Here is a 23,699-nt window from a genome sequence, read left to right as displayed (position 1 = left end):
CTAGGTGAATATTCTCTTGAACTTCTTGTCTAATGTTAATTTCATTTGAATCTGTGATATCTACATGTATGCCAGGGGCTTGGCCCAGAATGTTTTCTAAAATTCTTCTCTTATTTTCGTGTGCACTCTCAATATAACCTTTGGCTACACTGTTATTGTTAGAATATCCGCTACTAAGTCTGCCAGGAGAGACGCTGACGAGCGTCCTGTGTATCCTTAACATTAGGTATACCCAGGTACTTAGCGATCTTTGCTGGTAATTTTCAATAGTTTTTATACTCACGCGTTGGATGCCACATTTTCCATTATAATATCGTACAAAAATCTGTCGAGCTTTACAGTAGAAGGTCTAATATTTCTATACTTTTTGAGGTCAACAAAATTGACACCAGCAGTAGTTCCAACGGTGACCAGAAATTCGCGAATAACGTGTGTTTTGATTTTTGGATTTGTAATTTTAAAAAAGGTGCATTCATCAAATACGTGTCCTTCTCGTAGGAATGTCAATTCAGCCTTCTTGTAGGTTCCAGCAATCCGTGTTATCATTGTGATCTGAGGAACAGATTTATTTAATAATAAATTATAAACTTCTCGTGAATTGAGTCGTACTTTTGCAAATAGAAATATTTCATCTTTACCTTCTTCATCTAAGCATTTAATGTTTTTCAATTTTCAAAATAAGCAAGTAGTACCTTTTCGTTGATGTTCTTTATATTTTTCAAATCGCACCAGTTTTCAAATTTTTGGTATTAAACTACCCACTGCAACATTTGCCGACTCTCTTACTTCAAATAGAATGTCTGATTCGCTATCTGAAGACATTTCAAGTAATTTCTTCTGACTAGTTTTGACATATATTGAAAAATTGTTGTTTGCTTCCATAGTAACAATACTTCTAACACCATTTTATTCCATATAAATATTTTCATTGAAATTGATGATTCTATAGTATATTATAAAAGCGCGGAATTAGATAAAACGTTGTACGTAAACACGTTATGAGAAGAGCGATATTGTTCAACTTGCGTAATTTAAAATTAAGCTTATTAAACAATATTGCTCTTTTCAAAACTAGTTACGTAAATAACTATTACGGTATCACTATAACAACACTAACAGTTACATTGACTGACCCGCGTTTTGATAATTATGGATTACTTTTAGTATCTGAAGACGATAATTTGGTTATGGAAACGCGCGTTGAACACAGTTTTTCTGGGCGGTAGTGTAAACTGTGTGTTCAGCATGAATATCTCCAACGGTTTCAGAAATTCCAACTTAGTTTCCAGAGTGACCTTGGAGAGTTCACCAAATCATTGATAAGCTACTACAATTTATTTATTAAGTAATTACACAATTTCCATGACTTTTTGTCATTAAGCAGGAATGATCGAAAAATGCATTATTTAAAAAAAAATCAGGTTTTTGCACTAGATCACAAAAAGTGATGTTTTTGGGGGTGAACACAAAGCAAAATACCGAGAATGGATAGAAATGAAATTGCTGGATTGTCAGAATAAACAGAATAAATGAATTTGAAGTATTGAACTATTTCATGTCGTACAATAATACTTTTGGAAACTACAGCCCTGTTTAAGGTATATCACATTATTTGCTGATTGCGGATCCTAACCCAGAACGAGATTTAGATTACAAATTACAACATCGCGCTCAATTTTCGGTGGAAATTTCAAATTTAAAACGTTGTCTTTTGATTTTTATGACTTTTTTGAGCGTTAATTCCTCCATGATATCTAACGATTTACTGCCTCTCACTGATTTTGCAGTAAAGTTCAATTCTAATTAGCTGATCCCGATCCGGGTAACTCGATTATAGACTCCGAAATGTCCTAAAGAGTCTTTTAAAAATGACAACTTATCGAGACAAAAAAATCACGTCAAGATGTATTGGAACTATTTATTTTTAATATATTTCAAACGATATAAACTCACATTCACATTTTGGCCTCGACCTGCGATCTCAGCGAAAAATTGACACTTTACTGTGCCATTAAATAACACTCTTTTAAGGCACTTAATACAAAAATAACTATATTGACTATCTTCTCTTTATAATTTTTATGTATTACAGACTTCCCAACATACGTCTAAAAATAAGGCTATTACTACTACCACAAGCACTACAGCCCTCAAGAACATGGGCCTCGTCCACCACATTCCTCCAGTAATCAAGGTTCAACGCTCGGCGTCTCCACCTTCTCATACCCAGCTCCCGAAGACCTTCTTCGACATCTTCCAGTCAACGTTTGCGCGGTGGCCTGCACTCAGCTTCTACGCTTTGCGCACCCACCGCTTCTTAGGCATAAGCTCTAAGTGGCTTAGCCATTTGAGTCTGGTCCTCTTCACTTCTGTCACCAAGCTGGGGTCTTCATAGAGCCGTTAGAACTCGGTTTTTGTACGGCTGCGCCACACTCTCTTCTCGCACAGTGGTCCATATATTCGGCGTAAGATCTTTTGCTGCTCGCGGCTGTTCAACACCCAGGTCTCGCTAGCGTACATGACAACCGGGCTGAGAATTGTGTGATAGATCCGCTTTTTCGTTCAGTAAACGTGAATTTAGTAGTCGTTGGAGACTGCAGTATGCTCTATTCCCCGCTTTTACAAGTTCTCTTATTTCCATCGATTTATTTTCGGTCACTAGTGATCCCAGGTATTTAAATGACGGTACATTTTCGAACTTATACCGGCCTACTTCAAAAGTCGGCGGAGTTCTTCTGTTCCTTGAAATAACCATTTATTTTTTAAGATTAGTTAATGGTGAGCCCCGCTCTACAGGATTCCTTCTCCAGCTGCTCAAAGCTTCCCTTCAGTTCACGCTGCCTTCGACTGAGTAGATCAATGTCATCAGTGTAGGCCAGGTACTGCACTGTTCTATTGGCCTGAGTTCCTTCTCTATTAACTTAGATATTTCTGATGACTCGTACCCAGTGTCAGGTTGAAGAGGGCGTCTCCTTTCCTAAGACCTCGTAATATTTGGAATTCTCGTGAGACCTCCCCCGCTATCTTCACTTTGCTCTTGGTCTCAGCTAACGTCATCTGAACCAGGCGAATAAGTTTCGGAGGAATGCCAAAAAGACTTAGGGTAACATCAACACAATCATAGGCTTGTTTGTAATCTATGCAAAGCTGGTGTATGGAAATATTGTGCTTATAGCTTTTTTCCAACAGACAGCAAATAGTAACTATTTGATCAGTTATTGATCTCCCTCTCCTGAATCAGCACTGGCAATCTCCCAAATAAGGCTACATGTTCAAAAATGAATAGAGATACAATATTTAAAAAGACGAATTGAATGTAACAAAATATTATGTTATGAATGTAGTTTTTTACAAAAACACAGTATTTTTTATTATGATCAACAATAGTGAACTTGTGGGTCTGCAAAAAATAATTTCTGGGGTAAAAAATTTTTTTTAATTGTTTGATCAATATTTATAGAGAAAAAAATTGAAAAATTTTTTAGGTAGTTCAAACATTTCAGTAAGGCAGCCATATAGCGTGATGTCATAGGTATTAAATGAACACTGAACATATGTTACAAAGTAAATACCACAGTTATTTCTTCGGTTATTCTAAAATAAGCGTTATTGTCAAACTTTAATTAATCTGAAAAATGGTATATAAATCGTATTTTGTGCCAGTATGTAAAAATACCACGGCTAAAACACCTGATAAAGTTTTTTTTTATGATGCCAAGAAATTCGAATATACAACAAAAATGGTAAGTAAGAATCAAATTTAACTCATTTTAATATTTTATAGTAATTAAGTTTATTATGCTTTTAATTTTTAATAATTTATACGTAACTAATAAATAAAAACTGTATTGTAACAGCACAAACTATGTTGCTGGCAACGATAACCTCGTGATCATCAAGCAGACAACTGCTCAATGTTTTTATTAAACCTATGACCTCACAAATCATTTTCTTATGTAGTTAAAAATTTGAAATTTTTGCGATTTTCAATTTGGCTTATAAATCCAATTATACATTAAAACAATTGTTGGGTAATCCTAAGGATAAAAAACCTTTAGAAAAGAGTTGTATATGAAATTGACTGCTGTAACGGAAAGTATGTCGGGCAGACTAAGAGATCCATTAATGTCCGGTTTAAAGAGCACATACTCACTTATAATATGGATGAACCGGAAAATCGAATATTGCCGATCCCGCTGTCAGTCATAATCATTAAATAAATTTAAATAATGTGAAATTGTTAAGAAATGTATCCAATAATAAATTTTTGGATGTATTTGAAAGCCTTGAAATTGACAAAAGGTCTATTACTTACAACTCACTCTAAAATTCAGTAGTCAAGGAATAAATGAAAATTCCCGCTGGAATTACTTTTCGCGTGAGAACGTTTATTGGTGGGAAAATTTAGTATTTAGTGAATCAAGTTGATAGGTTTTAGTTTACCTTTAGTCTGAAGATGATAACTTGGCTATCGAAACGCGTGTCAAACAGTCTAATTTTGAGTGTTGGTGTAGTGGTAGTGTGTTCAGTGTGAATATCACAAACGGCAGCAAAAATTCCAACTTAATTTTCGTAAATGTTAACATTGTATTTGTTACAAATATGGACAATTCCTACAGAACCTTTGAAGAAGGTTTGCACACAATATATTTAAAAAACCTTCTAATTTCGTAAATACACATAGATGTCGACAACCGTTATGAACGTCGGATTTTGTTTAGAAATTATGAGTAAATAAACGATTCTAGTCAAGATAAAGGTTGAGTAAGATTCATTTTTTCCTAAGCCGTTTATTTGTAAAATCATTTTATTTATTTTTATTATAAGATTGAACTAATTTGACCCGTTATCATAAATTAATTTATACAATGAAACACCAAAGTAGACTAATTTCAATATATTTTCCGAGCTTTCGAATAATTATGTATTCATCGTCTGGAAAATAATTAATAAAGAAATATTGATCAATATTTCAATTAATCATTATCTCTGTAAACGTCAATTTGAATATTAAATTTTCAAACCTATGAATTTAAAATTTTCACAAGAATTAATACAATTCAAAACCACCGAAAATTTCAATTAATTATTTCCCAGACGATGAATACATAAGTATTCGAAAGCTCGGAAAGTATATTAAAGTTAGTCCACTTTGGTGTTTTATTGCCACGTTCCCAATAAGAAACCACTCATAATATAGCTGAATATATATATATATATATATATATATATATATATATATATATATATATATATTATCATCTGATAAAAATATATCTCCTGCACACTGGGACTTTGAGGTTAAAAAACAAGAAAAGTGGCTAGGATCCAGATCTGGTTAATACAATGGGTGGTCATCCAATTGCAGTACAATTCATAAATTTTAGCCATGGCCATCACCAAAGTGTGAGAAGGTGCTTTGTCCTGATGGAAACATAAAACTGTTAACGTCTTTCTTCATAGCAAAGGAATTTATATATGCGATAACATTCTCATCTGATAAAAATATCTCTCCTGAAAGTAAAGCTTTGAAGTTAGGAAACGGAAAAAATTACTGGGATCCAGATCTTATGAATACGCTAATTGTGTGAGAAGGAGCGTTGTCCTAATGGAAAAGCACGTTCCTTCTTTCTAAATTCGGCCAGGTTTGAATTCAACTGCTTAAAAGTTTGCTATTATTTGACTAGACGTATTGCCTTTCAAAAACAAATATTTAATGGCGGCACAATATTCAATTTTTGCGATTTTCAGAAAAATCCTTGTAACTATTCACTAATACGATTGTCAAACGGAAACTAGACTTCCAAAATGGCTGAAATTTTTATCGGATGCGCATATATATTTCCCAACTTAAATTAATCTTGACATAATCAGGATGAGGTCGGAAACTTTTCAGCTAACCCTTCTTTCCTAACAAAATTTGTCATATTTACTACAGAGACGAATAAGCTCGGTTTAACGATCAACAAAGTCATCAAGTCATTTCTACTAAGTATTAGAACTAGAAACAATGGATAAAATATGGTAAACTATAATCTTGAGGTGGAAGAGTCCTTTTTTTATTCAGACTCACTTGTTAATAGTAACAAAACATCTGCTAAGAAAAACGAAAAAGTTATTTTGGCCTCAGGAGCCACTTCAAAAGTAGACAATTTTCATATAAATTCTACATGTGGATCGTAAACCTTGATAACTAAATAGAACTGTAAAAACCTGCTTTTGACTTTGGAATGAAAAATTCTCAATATTAATGTCCCGAGTGCATGTCAAATTGTCGATAATTTAATTTTCTCGAGTGCGCGAATGCGCACAAGAGGAAATTATGAGACAATTTGACATGCACGAGAGGGCATTTTGGCAGACTATTTCCTGAGAAAAATTTAATTTAAAATAAACTTAATTCTGTGTTTAAAATTTGTTATTCTTTAAATTATACCGTAGTTGACGATCATCATATTGGCATTGAATTGGTATCTACGGTAACTTATTGACAACAGTTTTGTTCGTGAAAAAATATTTCAAAATGAGTTTACATCCTAGACGAAAATTTGGCACTAGTGCAAATTATCGATAATTTGCACTAGTGCAGTATTATCGCTGAAATTTGATCGTTGCTAGGTAAACATAAAATATTACAGCTTTTTGGTTGGCTTAAATTTTTCGAAGGAAATAGTCAATATTAATGTCCCGAGTGCATGTCGAATTGTCGATAATTTAATTTTCTCGAGTGCGCGAATGCGCACGAGAGGAAATTATGAGACAATTTGACATGCACGAGAGGGCATTTTGGCAGACTATTTCCTGAGAAAAATTTAATTTAAAATAAACTTAATTCTGTGTTTAAAATTTGTTATTCTTTAAATTATACCGTAGTTGACGATCATCATATTGGCATTGAATTGGTATCTACGGTAACTTATTGACAACAGTTTTGTTCGTGAAAAAATATTTCAAAATGAGTTTACATCCTAGACGAAAATTTGGCACTAGTGCAAATTATCGATAATTTGCACTAGTGCAGTATTATCGCTGAAATTTGATCGTTGCTAGGTAAACATAAAATATTACAGCTTTTTGGTTGGCTTAAATTTTTCGAAGGAAATAGTCAATATTAATGTCCCGAGTGCATGTCAAATTGTCGATAATTTAATTTTCTCGAGTGCGCGAATGCGCACGAGAGGAAATTATGAGACAATTTGACATGCACGAGAGGGCATTTTGGCAGACTATTTCCTGAGAAAAATTTAATTTAAAATAAACTTAATTCTGTGTTTAAAATTTGTTATTCTTTAAATTATAATAACAAGTGGTGGAAGCAGCATAGAAACACCATCGTCGGCCTCCAGTAAAGTTGTATATTCTAATTGCATTTTCAATAATTGTTCCTTTTCTTAAAATATAAAATTAAAACCAAATGATGTTTATTAATCCTAGACGAAAATTTGGCACTAGTGCAAATTATCGATAATTTGCACTAGTGCAGTATTATCGCTGAAATTTGATCGTTGCTAGGTAAACATAAAATATTACAGCTTTTTGGTTGGCTTAAATTTTTCGAAGGAAATAGTCTGACATATTTTTGACATTGGATTGTGACGCAGTATATATAACTTTCAATCTACCAAAAATACTAAGTAGTACATACATAATAACAACTATTAAGTAGGACGACTCAGATGGATTAAAGAGTAAACCCGCTTATGAACATTATCCACCGATAAAGATTCTCAATTTATCGAAAGACAAGCAAAAACTGATGAAATTACGGGATTGTTGAAGTTGCTCTTAATATCGGCTCCCAACAAGCGGAAGTCGATAAAGAGGTGGAAGAAACTTGAGGAGGTCGGAGCTCATAACTGTCTGTCGAACTTTTGACAACAAAATTAACGCATAATAATTTTTTAATATTGCAATGACGTGATAAAAAATCATGTATGGTGGTGGAAATAAATATAGAGCTAGCGTTTAATATCAACTACTGTTGTAAATTTCTTGGATATCGATGTGCTGAAGCTAATTTTTGATTATTTTTTCGAAAAGTACTTATGATTGTATTACGTTAAAAAGGTAACTGTGAGCATTCAGACTGTCTTTTAATAATCACCATATCGATGTGACTCTCCTTTTAATGCCATCCATATCCACCTGAATGGGACACGTAAATTATTGTCAGACACAATCTAAACTCGTCTAAGAATATTACATTATACCTAGTTCAAATGATTTTTAGCAAACTGTGGTGTCTTAAGTTGTTTTTTTATCCTATAATTACTTATTTCATGGAAATATATTAAATACTAATATAAAAGTAGCTATAACGTTGAGTTTATACAACCTAAATAAAACTTTTGATCGAATATATTTAATATATTGAGTATTCTAATGACAGTTTTATTATTTCTTTGGTTGTTTTTTATATTCAAACAAGATCTTGATGTGATTTTTTCTATGTAATCTACCTAGAGTAAGTGCTAATTTCAAATGTTTTAAAAAAAGTTCTGATTTTGCTTCAGTTGGTGTTCCGATGTATTGTCATCAATGAAACTGCGGGAAATTTGCACGGAACTTGTTCCTGTACACGTAAAATGTTTTACCTTCTAATAAACAGGTATGTTCTATTGTCAAAGAATTGCTCTACTTTCTTGACAAGTTTGCTAGTTATCAAATTATTTTAATATCTTCTTAATAAGATTGATATTATTATGGTTCAATCCATGAATAATAGATATTTATTAGTAGCTCCAAGGAAATATTTCTTTGAGGCTAGTACTAATAATTTATCATCTGTAATACTCATCACCAGTCAAGGTTTCTTCTGTATAGTTTAGTCTCCTTACTTTTGCCTCGAAAAAATACGAGTATGGATCTATCTTAAAATTATATTCACCGCTCAGGTGTTTCTCCAAATGGAAAAACATGTAGGGCGCCAAAACGGGACAGAAGTGTGAACATTTTAATTTGGGGAATGGAGAAAATGCAGAATATGGTAAATATAACAAAACAGAAGACGATTTACTCACTTTTCCCTACTGCATTTAACCATAATCTGACATAATATAGATGTTTTAGGTAATTCTTCTAAAAAATGTGATTAGCAAAAGCGTAATTAAATTATAGGCGGGCTGTCACATAGTTTTACATTTTATCAAATATCTCTTTTTACTTATTTTCTTATTATTTGATCAATCTGCACCTACAGAGCTACAAGAACTTAAATCACAAATAACCAATTTTACAGGAAACTAAAAATACCTTAAATCTCACATTCTTTTCAGAACACATGATACCAACATAGAACAATGAGGACAATGAATAGTTTAATCAACATTATATCCATTGACTACAATTATGACAAATACCATTTTCTTAAAAACATTGAAAATATTGGACTTATTGTGGCTCGATATGGAAATTCAACATTTGGACTTGATAATGATATATTTTACATATAAAATTATTATTACCTTGATGTTATTTTAAAACTTTTTATAACAGAACATTTTATCTAAAAATTATTGAAACAGTTGTTGATATCAAAAAAGTTTAGTTTAGTGTTTAATTTCATTAAAATGTAGCTTCTTTAGGTTTTGTAAGAAATAAAAATCAAGGGAATTCTTTTTATTCATTCTTTATACAAAGAATTGGTTCTTCATCTTAAGTAAGCTATAAAATTCACCCATCGTTGCATGTAAAAACTGAGCGAGACATCAAATTCTCTTTTACCCTTTTTATGATGTAAGATGATATTCATGTTCGTTGTTTTGGCCACTCCAATGAAATTATGCGACCATATAGTAATTCTTGAACTTCCCATGATTAAAGGCAAGATTCCTTTCATTCCCTCCTCTACTTGCTAACCCCTTGCTCCTCAGTATGCACCATGTTTTATTGGTAGGGGTGTCATGGATGATGTAGTCCAAAGATAGAAGTTCTGTGGGCTTATTAGGTTAGGTTAAGTTGGCAGACACTTCTTATTCTTTTTTTAAATTTGTACCTGACAGAAGCCTTTTCTAAGCGTTCAATTTTTTTCATTTATATCCAATTCCTCAGCTGAGTTCATGTCAGTTAGGTTCTTATCAAACTCATCAGATAAGGTAAACGATAAATTAAACTCTTCATTGAAGATTTCATGGAAAAGCTGTTTTTTAGAAAAAATATTCTATGCACAAAGAGTACATTTATGAAATGTTGAGATGGCTACCTAAATATTTCTGCTGGATTTTACCTAACAAAATAATCAATATTGGTTACAAACTAACTTCAGCCATGTTTCATTTATTTGTCTGTAGTAAATGACTATTACTATTACTCCTTACTCAGCTTTTTTACATTCATCTATACTCCTAAATTTACTAGAAGCCGTCTTCTACTTAAAAAACCCTACATCACTCAATTTGTTACATTTAATTGCTGAATACTTAATTTACTAAAATTAAATAATAATTATATCTTCACAACAGCTCAAAAATTACAAGCAGGTACCATAACATAACCTCCAAAATCCAGGATAAGTTCGAGTTGATGATAATTTTAGTTGTTGAATTGAGGTCTCCTCAAACTTGGAACCAACGGAAGATAAATCCGTTGTTGGACAGAAAAATCAGTAAAAAATTCAATTTGACGAAAATTGAACTTTAGTTTCTCTATCTTTAAAGTTCCGAAATTTAATACTTTAATGATTTTGATAAACTTTCAAATAGTTTATTTTTTATGTTAATTCAATGAAAATGCACTGAAACGGTCACATTGGTAGTCAGTTATAACCGTATGAATGTTCTCCATACCCAAAAATGACGTCCCTGCGTTTTCAATTTAGGAAAAAGTCAGAATGTGTCACTTCAGTTGGTTGAGGAGAGTGGCCCTTTTTCAGAACTTCGCGGTAAAAATGTTTATTACTGTTTGACCTTGATGCTCAACTCTTGGTTGCTACCAAAGAAAGAAATCTGCATGTATTTAATGTTTGATCTAGGGTAAATGTAGGTAATGGGGATTACTTAAGCGAAAAAGAAAAAAAAGCAAATGTATGAATCAACTATTTATTACTCTGTTCTTATTATAAACTTTACTTTACTAACTATCGATTGAGATCAACTTTAATCACTTTGGCTTATTATTTATTAATTTAAAAAAAAATTAACTTTGATCCCGATTTTCCCAGTTAGCTTTATTAGTCTTTCTAGCACGAACTTTCGGCATCTACAAACAAAAAAATACTGTTTTACCGAGATTAGGTAGGCAATGGGATCACCCGACTCCGATTACCTACATAGTTAATAAAACGGAAAAAAATGTTGGCGAGAAATTATAGGTAATAATAACAATATGGCTGTTGAATTGCATGCTAAAATGCTACAACTATTACACATTACAAGTACAGAAATAAATATTTGTTATTTTGTAATTTACCGTATTTCTTAAATCGAAAAATTAGATGAAAATGGCGCGAAATATTCACACACCCACTACTCGCCAACGCGTCGGCCGAATTGAGCTAGTCACCGCTCGCACACGGGTGTGACACGTCATGCTATCGTGTACTTATGTTTGGATCGGTCGGTCGCACTCGGTTTTCGTTATTTTGAGGTGATCACCATTGCCTACTGACTCCCATTACCTACATTTCCCCTACTCATTTTTGCTTGTTTATGCATTGAGGAGTATGGAGTACGCCATCTTATGCTTTGTAGCTTTGTTTCGTATTAAAAAATCCAACTCGTCACCAGTGATTTTCAAATGTAGAACATCTATAATATTTCTACAATATTTCCTTCACTTTGCTTCATTAATTGTCAGGGAATCCGCAAACATTTTGATTTGAATTTTGATGCTTTGTAATCACTTTTATCCCCCTATTTTTTACGCCACTGGAGCAAACTATTTTTTTTTTTAATTTTTTTTTAAATTGCCTGATTATTTTTAGTTAATAAACTAATAACCTTTTATGGAGCTAAAATGAACGGTGTTGTAGAAATTTGCCTCTAAACAAAAGTCTGCAAGCACGTAAGTAATTTACAAATTAATTAATTATTCATTTAATTTCGAATAATGATCAAGCGTAAGTAGTTTAAAACAAATAAAAATTATTCATAATCTCAATTTCAAACAAAAATGTATCACAATAATAAAAAACATAAAAATAAATAATGATACAAATAAAATAAAATTTTAATATACAGAAGAAAACCACAATGGGTAACCAAATTATAGGTTATAATTAGTATATAGGTAAGTCCATAGCAAAAATTAAACCAGTATGCAGCATTCCCGGAATTTAATATTATTATTAGAATACTCGTAGAAGTCGTTTACAGGGTAGAAGGCACTTTCCAGTAAATATGCCCTCAAATTATTGCGGAATGCGGGAAAAGATGATATCGATTTGATTTCAATTGACAAGTGATTGTGCATTTTTTGCATTTTAAAATATTGAGCCCTTAACTAATTCTGAACGTGGAGTAGGTAGGTAAATGTCGTGGTCCGCGTTCCTAAGTGGATAGCCGATTTCTGAAATTGGAGAAGCGTGATTACAAATTAGGCAAACGGCAATATTTAGACTCATTGAACCTAGTAGTTGGTAATTTTTTTTATTTAATAAATAAATATGAGTCATTTTTCTCTTTTATCATGTGTGTTAATTTGCCTTTTTAAGAGGTGCTCTATGACTTTTTATGAAATGTTTGAAATTTCTACAATTATTCCATTGTAAACAAATGTATGCTTGGAAGGAACTTTTATTAAATTAATTTTTTTTTGTAATCGATTTGAAATTTGCACAGTTATGAGAAGAATTCCACAGAAAACTTATATTATGTGAATCAGTCATTAAAGAAACGCCTCTTGTCCATTTTTGGTCAAAACTGAGTGAGGAATATTGAACTTTTGGCAAAGGCTAGACAACTACAACATTTTCACTTCACTTTCACTTCAATGAACATGTAAGCAAAGTTAGAGTGAAAAACTTGATTAGTGGACTCAATGAACAAATTTTCTACTTAAAAAAAACCGAGGACTGGTTTACCAAATCTGCCAAAAATCAGTACCTACGTAAAAATACCTGCAGACATTATTGGTAAATTTCACTCAAAAATTTATGACTGGGCAGTGATGTGGATGACATTGAACTGTTTCAATGAACAATTTCTGGAAAATGTGTATATATTATTTGGAAAATAATTTGAATTGTATTACTGATATCATTTTTTTCCTCTCGTAGATTCCTTTTTATTAATATCCTGAACAAGATGGCATAAAAAAAATTAAAAAATTTTTTTATTTCATTAATTATTAATTTTTAATCAAGTTAAAAAAAGAAAAATTGATATAATATTATTTAAACTATTTTTTTTTTCAATAACTTTAAGCCAGGTATGATTTTATATTCATCCTTGGCACCATATTGGAATTTTAAAAATTTGTTTATGCCATTTGTTTATAAAAAATTTTTAAACAAATGGACTAATTGAATATTTTTCAAAAATTTTTTTTTACCACATTATTAGCCTGAGAAAATAATGATTTTTTAAAAAAAAAATTTTTCTTAATAACAATATCTTATTGTTTATAATCGTTTTTTTAATATAACTATTATTTAAATAAATATTTAAGAAATTTTTTTTTTCTTAAAAATCATTATTTGCATTTCTCTACATAATTGCAAAAAAAAATTTTTTACTCGTAATTTATTCATTTGTTTATTAAACAAATTGTTATAAACAATTTTTTTTCTTGTTTTATTTTTTTTTCGGTAGATGAAAAAATTAGAAAAACAACGATCTGCAACAATAGGGTAAAAAAAATTTTCTACTATTTAAAATTATAAAATTCAATAAAAAATCGACACTTATCAAACAGTGTAATTGTGGTTGTTGGTGACATGTGTAGCTATTATACATGTATTTTTCAAGCCATTTTCTAATCAAGCTGGGAATTGATTATATGTGTACCTTATAAAGCAAATTTGTCTTTTATCAGTATCTTGAATAAAGTTAATGGAACTTTAGATTTTTTTCCTCGGTATCCGACGCTTTTGTTCTAAATGAGCTGGATTAATTATGAAAATTCTTTATATCAATATTTTCATTTAAATTCAATGTACTTTTCAACATTGAGTAGACACTCAATGCTACGGCACGAGTGCTCCTACATTTTCTTTCCAGCCCCAGTCCTTTACTTTTTTGTTGTCCCATCATAGTCAAAATTACCCAACAAAGTTTGCAATTGATAATAGACTCTGTAGGAGTGTTATGCAGTTGCTTCTTCAGTTGAAGGGAGTTTTCCCAATTTAAAAGTGATTGATTCAATAATTGATTATAAACTTGTTTACTTTTGTAAATACAAACTGTAATTTGAGATCCATTTTTTGCTATGGTTATGTGATCTGCATCTTTTTGATTATAAACACCAATAATAAAATATTACAAATACAACTAGTCAAATAGAGATTTACTACTACACCAGAACAACCTATGAATGCAGGCTTACTTTATCCTACCCCCCTTCCCACAACCTTCAGTCGTTTTGGGGCGGCCTTTCAAGTACCTGTATGTTGTGAAATTTTATATTTTGTAAATTTTTTTTGTTTGAATACATAACAGTATTTTTTTATCCAATTTTAGCGTTATTTCTAATAAGTAAATTCATTCAACTTTATTTATTTTATACCAAAGTAAGTTTTTCCATCAAAATATTATGAATTATTTACATATATATATACTAAAAAATTGGAACCAATGAAAAAAACGAGAAGTTTCAGGGTCGAAAAATTTTTTTTTCGGTTTTTCTCAATTTTAAACCTCTAAATAACAGTAACAAAAAATCATTAAAAATCGATATACCTTGAAAGTAGACATCTCGTCGAAAAAAAGTCCTACTCTAGAACAACATCAAAATTAAAAAAAAAATCAATAAAGCTAGCCGAAATTAGTGTTTTTGCGGAAAAATAGTAAAATCTCGAAAAACATTCAATTTTGAATTGAAATTCTTTGAATTTGAATAAATTTCACGCGAAAAAAAAACAGAAAAATCGGTTTTTCGTCATTTTCTCGAAAACTTTGAGGTTAGTCGAAAAATATATGCAATAAAAGTTTCAAATTTTTTTATTATATACAACTATTGTATGAAACACTTTTCACTATCATAATCGACATTACTTTCCTGAAAATAATTTGTAATTGAAGCCACTTAGAGCAAATCCAGCCAAACTTGTGGTGTGCCAACAAACTGTTTCTATATCAGATACTGTGAATATTGAACGTATTGATAAAATTAATGGTGCATTCCACTAAGCACTCACGACAATCACGTTCACGGCAGCGGTCTGTCCTGTTCCACTTAATCCAGAGCGTTATAATCGTAAAGACAAGTAGAATTGATTATGAAAAGTGTTGAGTGCTGGGGTAAATAATGAAAAATGTAAAAACAGAATAAATAAGTCATTGATTATTTTTAGTGGAGTGTTTAACTAATTTACATTAAAGAAAGTTAAAATGTTGATAGTGAGAAATGGTGGTGTGTCACAGCAATGTTTCTAAATATTTATAATATCCTTTACCGCATTTAATAATGAGATAGATTCACATGGTTGCAATCTTTATTGCTTTGAGTTTTGAAAATTCCAATAATTCTTTCAACGCTCGCTTCGACCCACCTCGTCGTGACCTTCTTACCACAACCACAACGATCGTAGTCGCCATGTCACCCAAAAGAGTATTTCAGGCTTTTGTGAACACTTAGTGGCATGCACCATAAGGATAACATGTATGGAAAAAGTACTTTTCGGAAATTATGACCCGAGTTCAGGTAAATTTCCAATCAGCTGATTGCGGATCCTAACCCTGAAAGAAACTCACATCGCAGCTTCCGAACGTCGCTTTCAATTTTCGGTAGAAATTCCAAATTTAAAAGATGATCTATAAGAACTTTTTTTTCACTTTTTAGTGCTTTAATTCATCCATGATAATTATTTAATTGTATAATAGATGTGCAATAATTGTATTATTGAGCAGAAATCGATGATTTACGTTTAATTAATTAATAGTAGACAACCATTAGAGTCCAATTTTACAGCCTAAGGTAAAACTGGAGATTAATTAAGAGTTTAAACTATTTTACAGGTCACAGCTAAACAGACATTTTTTTGCCAGTTGTGCCTAACGCGGAAATATAAGCAAAATTTTTCCGATATTTGTTTTAAAGTTGAATTATTTGAGAAAGCTGTACGAACAAAAATTAACAAAGAACCAATTGCAATTGCATTTTATCGTCGTCGAGCTCATCAAATATAAAGTGTAAATAATTTTACCGAACCTTTTATAATATTGGAAAAATGAGAACAATTTGGAAAAGGTAGATTCGGATCCTCCGGTTCATGTTAAACTGAAGTTACCTCCAGACCACCAGTAATGTTTAAACTGTAGTTTGTCAGTAAACGCCATCTATTGAACATGAAAAGTCGATATCTGAAGTTTTACCTGACATTTGAGGATTAAACTTCACATGTAAAATTAGGCTTTAAGAGTAGACAATAAATAATTTTTGAAGTTCAAAAAATGATACACAAATGAAACAACCCTTCAGCTGATAGCATTTACCCACCGGTCTACCAGGGTAGAAAGGATCATATCATATGAATACGACCCGATTAACTAATGGTTAGTTTTTGAACATTCAGATCATGTTCGGGTTAACCCGATCATAGTCTCCGAAAAATCCTAAAGTATTATTTAGTTATTTTCGACTATTTTTTTGCAACATAACTTATCGGGACAAAAAAACACGCCAAAGTGTATTGGAAGCATTTATTTCACATTCACAGTTGTATAAAAATATTGTTTGTATTTCTTGTATAAAATTCGTGTTTTTATGCCACCTTCTTGTGCTATTAAACAACACTTGTTTAACGCACTTAATACAAAAATAACTACTTTGACGTATATTCTCAGTCATTATTTTTTGACGTATTAATAAATACTATGTTAAATGACGCTGAATCATCTTATTTGCCAACAATAATATATATTCTCGACAACTGCTATGAATATTGACATATTTCTCATAATTTACTTGATTTCAAAACTAAATATTGTTCATACTGTGAGAAATATTATTCTCCACGACTATGTTAATATATACATATACAGGATAATTCATTAAGAATGTTCAATCTCTGAACTGTAGATTCTAGACCTCAAAATATGATGATTCTGCTCAACATGCCTTATGCAAATATTGCTAGTTTAAATTTAAATTTTGATTTTCGCAATAATTTTTTATGTTTTCATAATTTCTCTTTGAAAATTGGCAAATTTACATTTGTTGGCATGAGGAATCATAATTTGCACTCTAATTTAACATTGCTAATAGATGGCGCTAGTTACACTTGTTTGTGTTAATTAAATCAAAGTAAACTTTTTTTGGGCTGAACTTGCAACTAAAATAATAAAAAAAAATAAAAAAGCGTTAAATTCTACAAAAAAAGTTACTCTTGTTTGATTCGTGTAACTCAATCGGTTATCCAGTTATTTGCTTCTAAAAAGTTCAATAAATTTTAATTTTTTCATAAAAAAATTTTATTATTCCTTAAATATGTAACAATAACAAAAATAAAAAACTTCAAAGCAAATTTTTCGTTTTTTTTAAGTAGGCTTGTGTCACTTTTAGACAGTTTGTGTAGCAGCAAAAATTGGATAATAATAAGAATAAGTAATACATTAGTATACCATTTATTAACAATTTGGTAATTAACAAGTGTAATAGTTATTTATTAAATAATGCCTAGGCATAACGATTTTTCCAATAATGATATGCGCGATATGATTTGTGTGTTTGCTCAGTCAAATTATAGTGGTCCAGCTGCGGCTCGAAGATATTCACAATTATACCCAAATCGAAGGCAACCCAATTACAAACTGTACCGAAATCTTTATAACCGTTTAGGTGAAACGGGGTCTTTACACTCTAAAACTGAGCACGGTGCTACAAAAACAATCACTGCCGATGAAGAAGATGAAATTTTAATTTGTGTTACGGAGAATCCAGATATCAGTACTCGCCGATTAAGTCTGCAAACAGGTATAAGCCAATCATCTATTTTTAGAATACTGAAAAGGGAAAAATTGCATCCATATCATTACACTCCTGTTCAGAATTTGTTACCTCAAGATTTACCTAAGCGTCTACAATTTTCCCATTTTTTTCAAGATAAACAAAATGTTAACCCAGATTTTCTGAATACAATTCTTTTTACTGATTTGGCAACATTTACCATTTAATTATAAAAATAATCACATGCTATGAGGGAAACACATTTTCAGCACGAGTTTAAGGTTAACATTTGGTGTGGTGTAATATTTGGGTATTTAATAGGTCCTTTTGAACTGCCTACCAATTTAAATGGACTTCTTTATTTAGATTATTTTCAAGAACATTTACACGAATTACTAGAGGATATACCTCTCGCTTTAAGACAAAATATGTGGTTTTTGCACGACGGAGCACCACCACATTATGCTTTACAAGTTCGTCAATACTTAAACGAACAGTTTCCGCATTGATGGATTGGTCGTGGAAGTGAGTTTGCTTGGCCACCAAGAGGCCCTGATTTAAATCCTTTGGAGCTGCGGATGTAATTAAAAATAATAGACAACGATTATTTGATATTAAGAGATCTTTACGAAAGCGGATCATAAAGTGTATTGAAGTAAATGGTGGGCATTTTGAGCATTTGCTTTGAAGTTTTTTATTTTTGTTATTGTTACATATTAAAGGAATAATAAAATTTTTTTATGAAAAAATTAAAATTTAGTGAACTTTTTAGAAGCAAATAACTCGATAACCGATTGAGTTACACGAATCAAACAAGAGTAACTTTTTTTGTAGAATTTAACGCTTTTTTTATTTTTTTTATTATTTTTGTTGTAAGTTCAGCCCAAAAACATTTTACTTTGATTTAATTAACACAAACAAGTGTAACTAGCGCCATCTATTAGCAATGTTAAATTAGAGTGCAAATTATGATTCCTCATGACAACAAACGTAAATTTGCCAATTTTCAAAGAGAAATTGTGAAAACAAAAAATTATTGCGAAAATCAAAATTTAAATTTAAACTTTGAACACCCCGTATCTCGGAAGCTAGCAATATTTGCATAAGGTATGTTGAGCAGAGTCATCATATTTTGAGGTCTAGAATCTACAGTTCAGAGATTGGACATTCTTAATAAATCACCCTGTATATCCTATTACCTAATAAAATCGCATGTCATAAAACAATCGCTAAACAAGTCATAATTTAAAACGTCAAATATTAGTTACTGATATCTTGCATTATAAGTTTGTATAAGTTCTTTTCAAACTGAATTCAGATGGCAGTGAAAGTGATAATGATGATGAAATCTTTATGTCGTCTGAAATTCTGGAAAAATATATTCTTTTTTAGTGTAAATAAATACAACTTAATTTTACAGAATAATAATGGTGTTTATTCCAAGACGATAGGATTAGTATTAACAGAAAAAGCTTAAAAGTCTATATACAGGGTGTTTCAAAACTTTCGCTTGCGAGTTATATCACTGCCTTAAGTAAAATAAATCGATTAAAAAACACCAAACAATCCAATGTCTATAACGCATTAATTGCAAATTAACAATAAGGTTTAACCAATCAAAGCTTGTGAAACGTTAAGTTCCTCCCTATCGAGCGGTCGAGAGAGCCATACAAGTCTTTAGCAGCTGTCGCATTTTTGAACTTTGCGTTATAGACATGTGATTGTTTGGTGATTTTTGATCGATTTTTTTTCGCTCAATGCAGTGATATAACTCGTATGCGAACGTTATGAAACACCCGATATATTTTATACCACCCGAGATCCGTTCCAAATAGGTACTACGTCATCAGCGCCGATTGTATAGGAGAGCGGCCGGCCTGTTTGACAAATTGTTACTGGCAGAGTCGCTATTTTGATGACAAAGAGATGATTTGTTGATAAATTCCCTTCATTGCATCACATCATTTTTCCGTAATTTTTCTCCCTTACTTGGAATACTTGAAAATACTTTATTTGGTGCAGTTATAGTGATGTTGATACATTTTGGTACAATACAATATACAAAAAAAATACAACAAATCAACGTGGTGTGGGTGTACTATAGCTTGTCTGATGAAACTCGTTCGGCGCTGAAGTAACCAAGTGATTGGCGCGTTTTAAGAAGAAATGAGGGCGTTGTAAAAATATTACACTTTTAAAAATGTATATCAGTGCTAGAGACGTGCGTTAAATTGCAAAACTTATGTTATCCAATCATTTAAAAATTTCAGCCCAATATCATTGTTTTCAGTCCATTTATTACCAGAAAAATCATTAAACACTATAATCTAAATATCGATAGTTTAGTTCAATAGTGTAATATGTCTAAAAAGAAAGGGAAAATAGTAAAATTAAGAATTGCATCAATAATTTGTCATTTATTATTGTAACTGTTCAATTAATTTTGACATTCACTAAACATACCTAATTTCTTAATACGTGTTAATAATGAAACAGTAATTTTGTATTAAAATTTAAACTTTAGTTCACATTTTGAAAACTTAAAAATTGAATAATGCTGTTAACAACTCACAGAACCGTTTGATTTATCAAACAAAACAAAAAATAAGAATTGTCCAAAATATTGTTCAAATTTATACATTGTTAACATTGAAGATAACTATTGCGAATAATAAGATAATAATAATTATTATTGATAAACTTTTTTGTGAATGTTTGTAAGGTTTGTACACATTTCGATTCAGAACTATCTGAAATGACATCAGTATCTGTTTCTTGCTCTCTGTTGTTTGAATTTTCTGACAAACTTTTATAGAAGGACAAATATACAGGTTTGATAGCATTTTCTTTGCAGAGATCCAATAAATCTTTTTTTCTTTATGAAGCGGGGCCTTTTTAGAAACAGGTTCAACTTTAAATGATGATTTCTGATCTTGGTTTCTGAGACATTTTGTCTTTCGTCAATTGACTAGAAATCACCTTGTTCATAAGAAATTTTATAAAATAGTATGTTGGGCTGCGATTTTTCTACCCCTACAATCTTAACATACTTCCACACAATTTTTTCATTATTTGTATGTTTTAGAAAATTCTTTTCCAGTTGTACTAATTTCTGTAAGTTTATAGGAAGTATCCCTTTATTGCCAATCTCATAATGCTAGCCCAATGGGTAGGTGTATATATAGGACCTCTTTGAGCATGCATTTTTTTCTCGTTTTCAATGCATGCTATGCCGTCTCCCTTATTTTGGGTATACACCCTTATCAGAAACTTGCGGGTAATGGTCTTAATTTCATCAATATTCTGTATACAAAACAAATAGAAGGTAAATATAAATAAATTTGTTTTTGTTTTGTCCAGTACAGTTGTCAGAGTAAAAAATTATCTCTTCACTCCTACATTTATCACTCACTAAATAGTGATACAGGCAACTTCCAATTTCATGTGCCCCTGTTTTTGCAATCCCTTCATGCCAAAGGAAACAAGAGCCCAATTTCTTCTTCATATTAAAAATGGTAAAGTTGTAAGTTGTCAATCGTCTTTTATAATAGAGGATACTTATTTCCCCGTAGTGAGCAGTGAACACTCCTTGTAAACCAAAACAGCATACAAGAACATTGTCTGTTATTTGTGCATCCAAATCTTTCTCTTGTCTGCGCAGTTCTAAGTGTTTCTCTAATTTTTTCTTTATCTTCTTCACTACCGTTTTCATAATTGGCGCATAATGGGCACTTGCCATTTTTTGATACATGGAATGCTATATTGTACTCCGAATTAAATATTTTTTTGTACAATATCATATTCTTCTGCATTCTCAATGCATTTTTCAACATATAAGCGATACATAATAGCCATGTGAAGACTGCTATCTAGGTATTATTTTTTTGTCCTTAATTTTTTTTGATTATTGTAAATATGGTTCTGTTGTTAATATCCAGAATATTCTTGAAAAAGATTTTACATACTTGAATTCTCCGATTTCAAATGTATATTTTAAGTTTTTTTATCTATTACTTCCAGGCTTCTTGCTTCTGTATTGTGGAGAAATTTTAGATAAATGTTTATCAACAAAATTTCTTTGTTTTTCTAATTAGCCCAGTATGTCTTAAAAATACTTTCTCTTTACAAGGTTCTTTCATTTTTCTTTTTTCAATTTTTTTCTTGGAAACATTTATATATTCTTCGTCCAAAAATTACTTATTTGGTTGATTGTACAGTAGTACCAATAAAAAAGGCCGGGAATAAACAAATGAAGACAAAGTTCAATATTGTAACAACCCTACTTGTTACGGTGTAGAACTCCCATGCTTTTCGATTTCAGGATAATTCTTTAACGTAACTAGTGACATCTCGGAACTAAGTTCGCAAGTTAGAGTTGTTTATTTATAAAAGTATATAAAAATTAATGTCGGCGTTTATAATATGGTTTCAACTCAAAAGTGATAAGTTTTGATTTTGAGTAGTTGCACTATTGAAGTGCAGTATCGATATATGGACTCCATGTAATAGAGGAATACCAATAAAGTAACTTCTTTTTCTGAAAACACTCTCTTAGCCTACTATACAAAATTAATAAATCTGAAAATATCAGTAGTTGTTGTGTAGTGAGTTCTTGGTATGACTTATTAATTTCTATAACTTGAAGCGGAAATTTCAATAATGTCTGCTGTAAATCAGCGATTTCATTACATTAGCAAAATTCATTATTTAATAATACAATTTTCCTATGTGCTGGATAGAGAGCATGATTACTTCTCAGACGGCAGATTTTCTACTTAATTGTCTATTTGTGTTGATACTTACTGTTGGTTGGATTGCCATATAGTATTTGCCTCAATCACTTAGTGAATAAGTTTGCCTCCAACTTCGCCTCAAATTCTCCTTAAGAACAGTGTGCATTTCAGATGCCAGAGTTTTTTCTTCAATGACGATTCCAGAATCTATAGGTTCGTTTGCTAAACGGTCAACTTCTTATGAGATATTCCAAAATATGCCTTAATCCATGTAAACTGAATCTGTTCTCTTATAGAGATTGCGTTAAGATTAAGTTCGAGAATTTTTAAAATTGTATGGTGAGACTTTGCATTGAGATTAAAGTTTTATAAAGATTCTAAAGAGCATTTGCTATCTATGAATATAATAAATTGATTTTCTGTTTATTTTAAACATAATAAACATTCATCCATCGGTAGAAAATGATTATTTTATTTTCCTTGTAGTGTAGAAAACAGCAAAACCTATTTTCCCATGAATTTTCGATCCATCTGTAAATATATGTCAATATTATTCCCATTTTGTATCAATTCTTGTTTAAATAAATTTCTAGGAATAAGTGAATTTTCAACGGTTTTAGTATTACTGATATATATTTTTAAAGAAGGAAAAAAGGTCTATAATGTATTAGCCATATTGGGGCTCGTAGAGACAAGTTGTGTGAATACCTTCAGAGAATATCTTGACTATATATATATATATATATATATATATATATATATATATATATATTTATTTTCACCTCTTTCTTTCTAACAAATTGTATATCAACCTAACCTAAAAATCGTATTTTTTGGATAATTATAAAAGTATTCTCTTTATTCCTTTCGGTAGCGCAGTTTGGATTATATCACCAACTACATACTACTTAATAAAAATACTAC

At 31.0% G+C, this 23,699-nt stretch overlaps 2 protein-coding genes across 2 annotated transcripts in view; both read left to right on the top strand.

Annotated features, from left to right (window-relative positions):
• The window catches only part of LOC130895024 (uncharacterized), a 721,573-nt gene extending 714,217 nt beyond the window's left edge, over positions 1-7,356 (top strand). The window contains exon 3 of the transcript XR_009059419.1: positions 7,320-7,356. The gene's annotated coding sequence lies outside the window, so the exon portion shown is untranslated. The remainder of the gene's footprint in view (positions 1-7,319) is intronic.
• A 10,412-nt stretch (positions 7,357-17,768) lies between these two features.
• LOC130895619 (uncharacterized) lies at positions 17,769-18,389 on the top strand (the record flags this gene model as incomplete). Its single annotated transcript, XM_057803022.1, is given in 1 exon segment — positions 17,769-18,389. A coding segment is annotated over 1 exon segment (621 nt), but the record flags the coding sequence as incomplete, so codon positions are not given.
• Between the last annotated feature and the right edge of the window lie 5,310 nt (positions 18,390-23,699).

Source organism: Diorhabda carinulata, chromosome 6, assembly GCF_026250575.1.
Source record: "Diorhabda carinulata isolate Delta chromosome 6, icDioCari1.1, whole genome shotgun sequence".
Lineage (NCBI taxonomy): Eukaryota > Metazoa > Arthropoda > Insecta > Coleoptera > Chrysomelidae > Diorhabda > Diorhabda carinulata.
The sequence above is the reverse complement of the archived record's forward strand: the minus strand, read 5'-3'. Positions and strand labels throughout refer to the sequence as shown.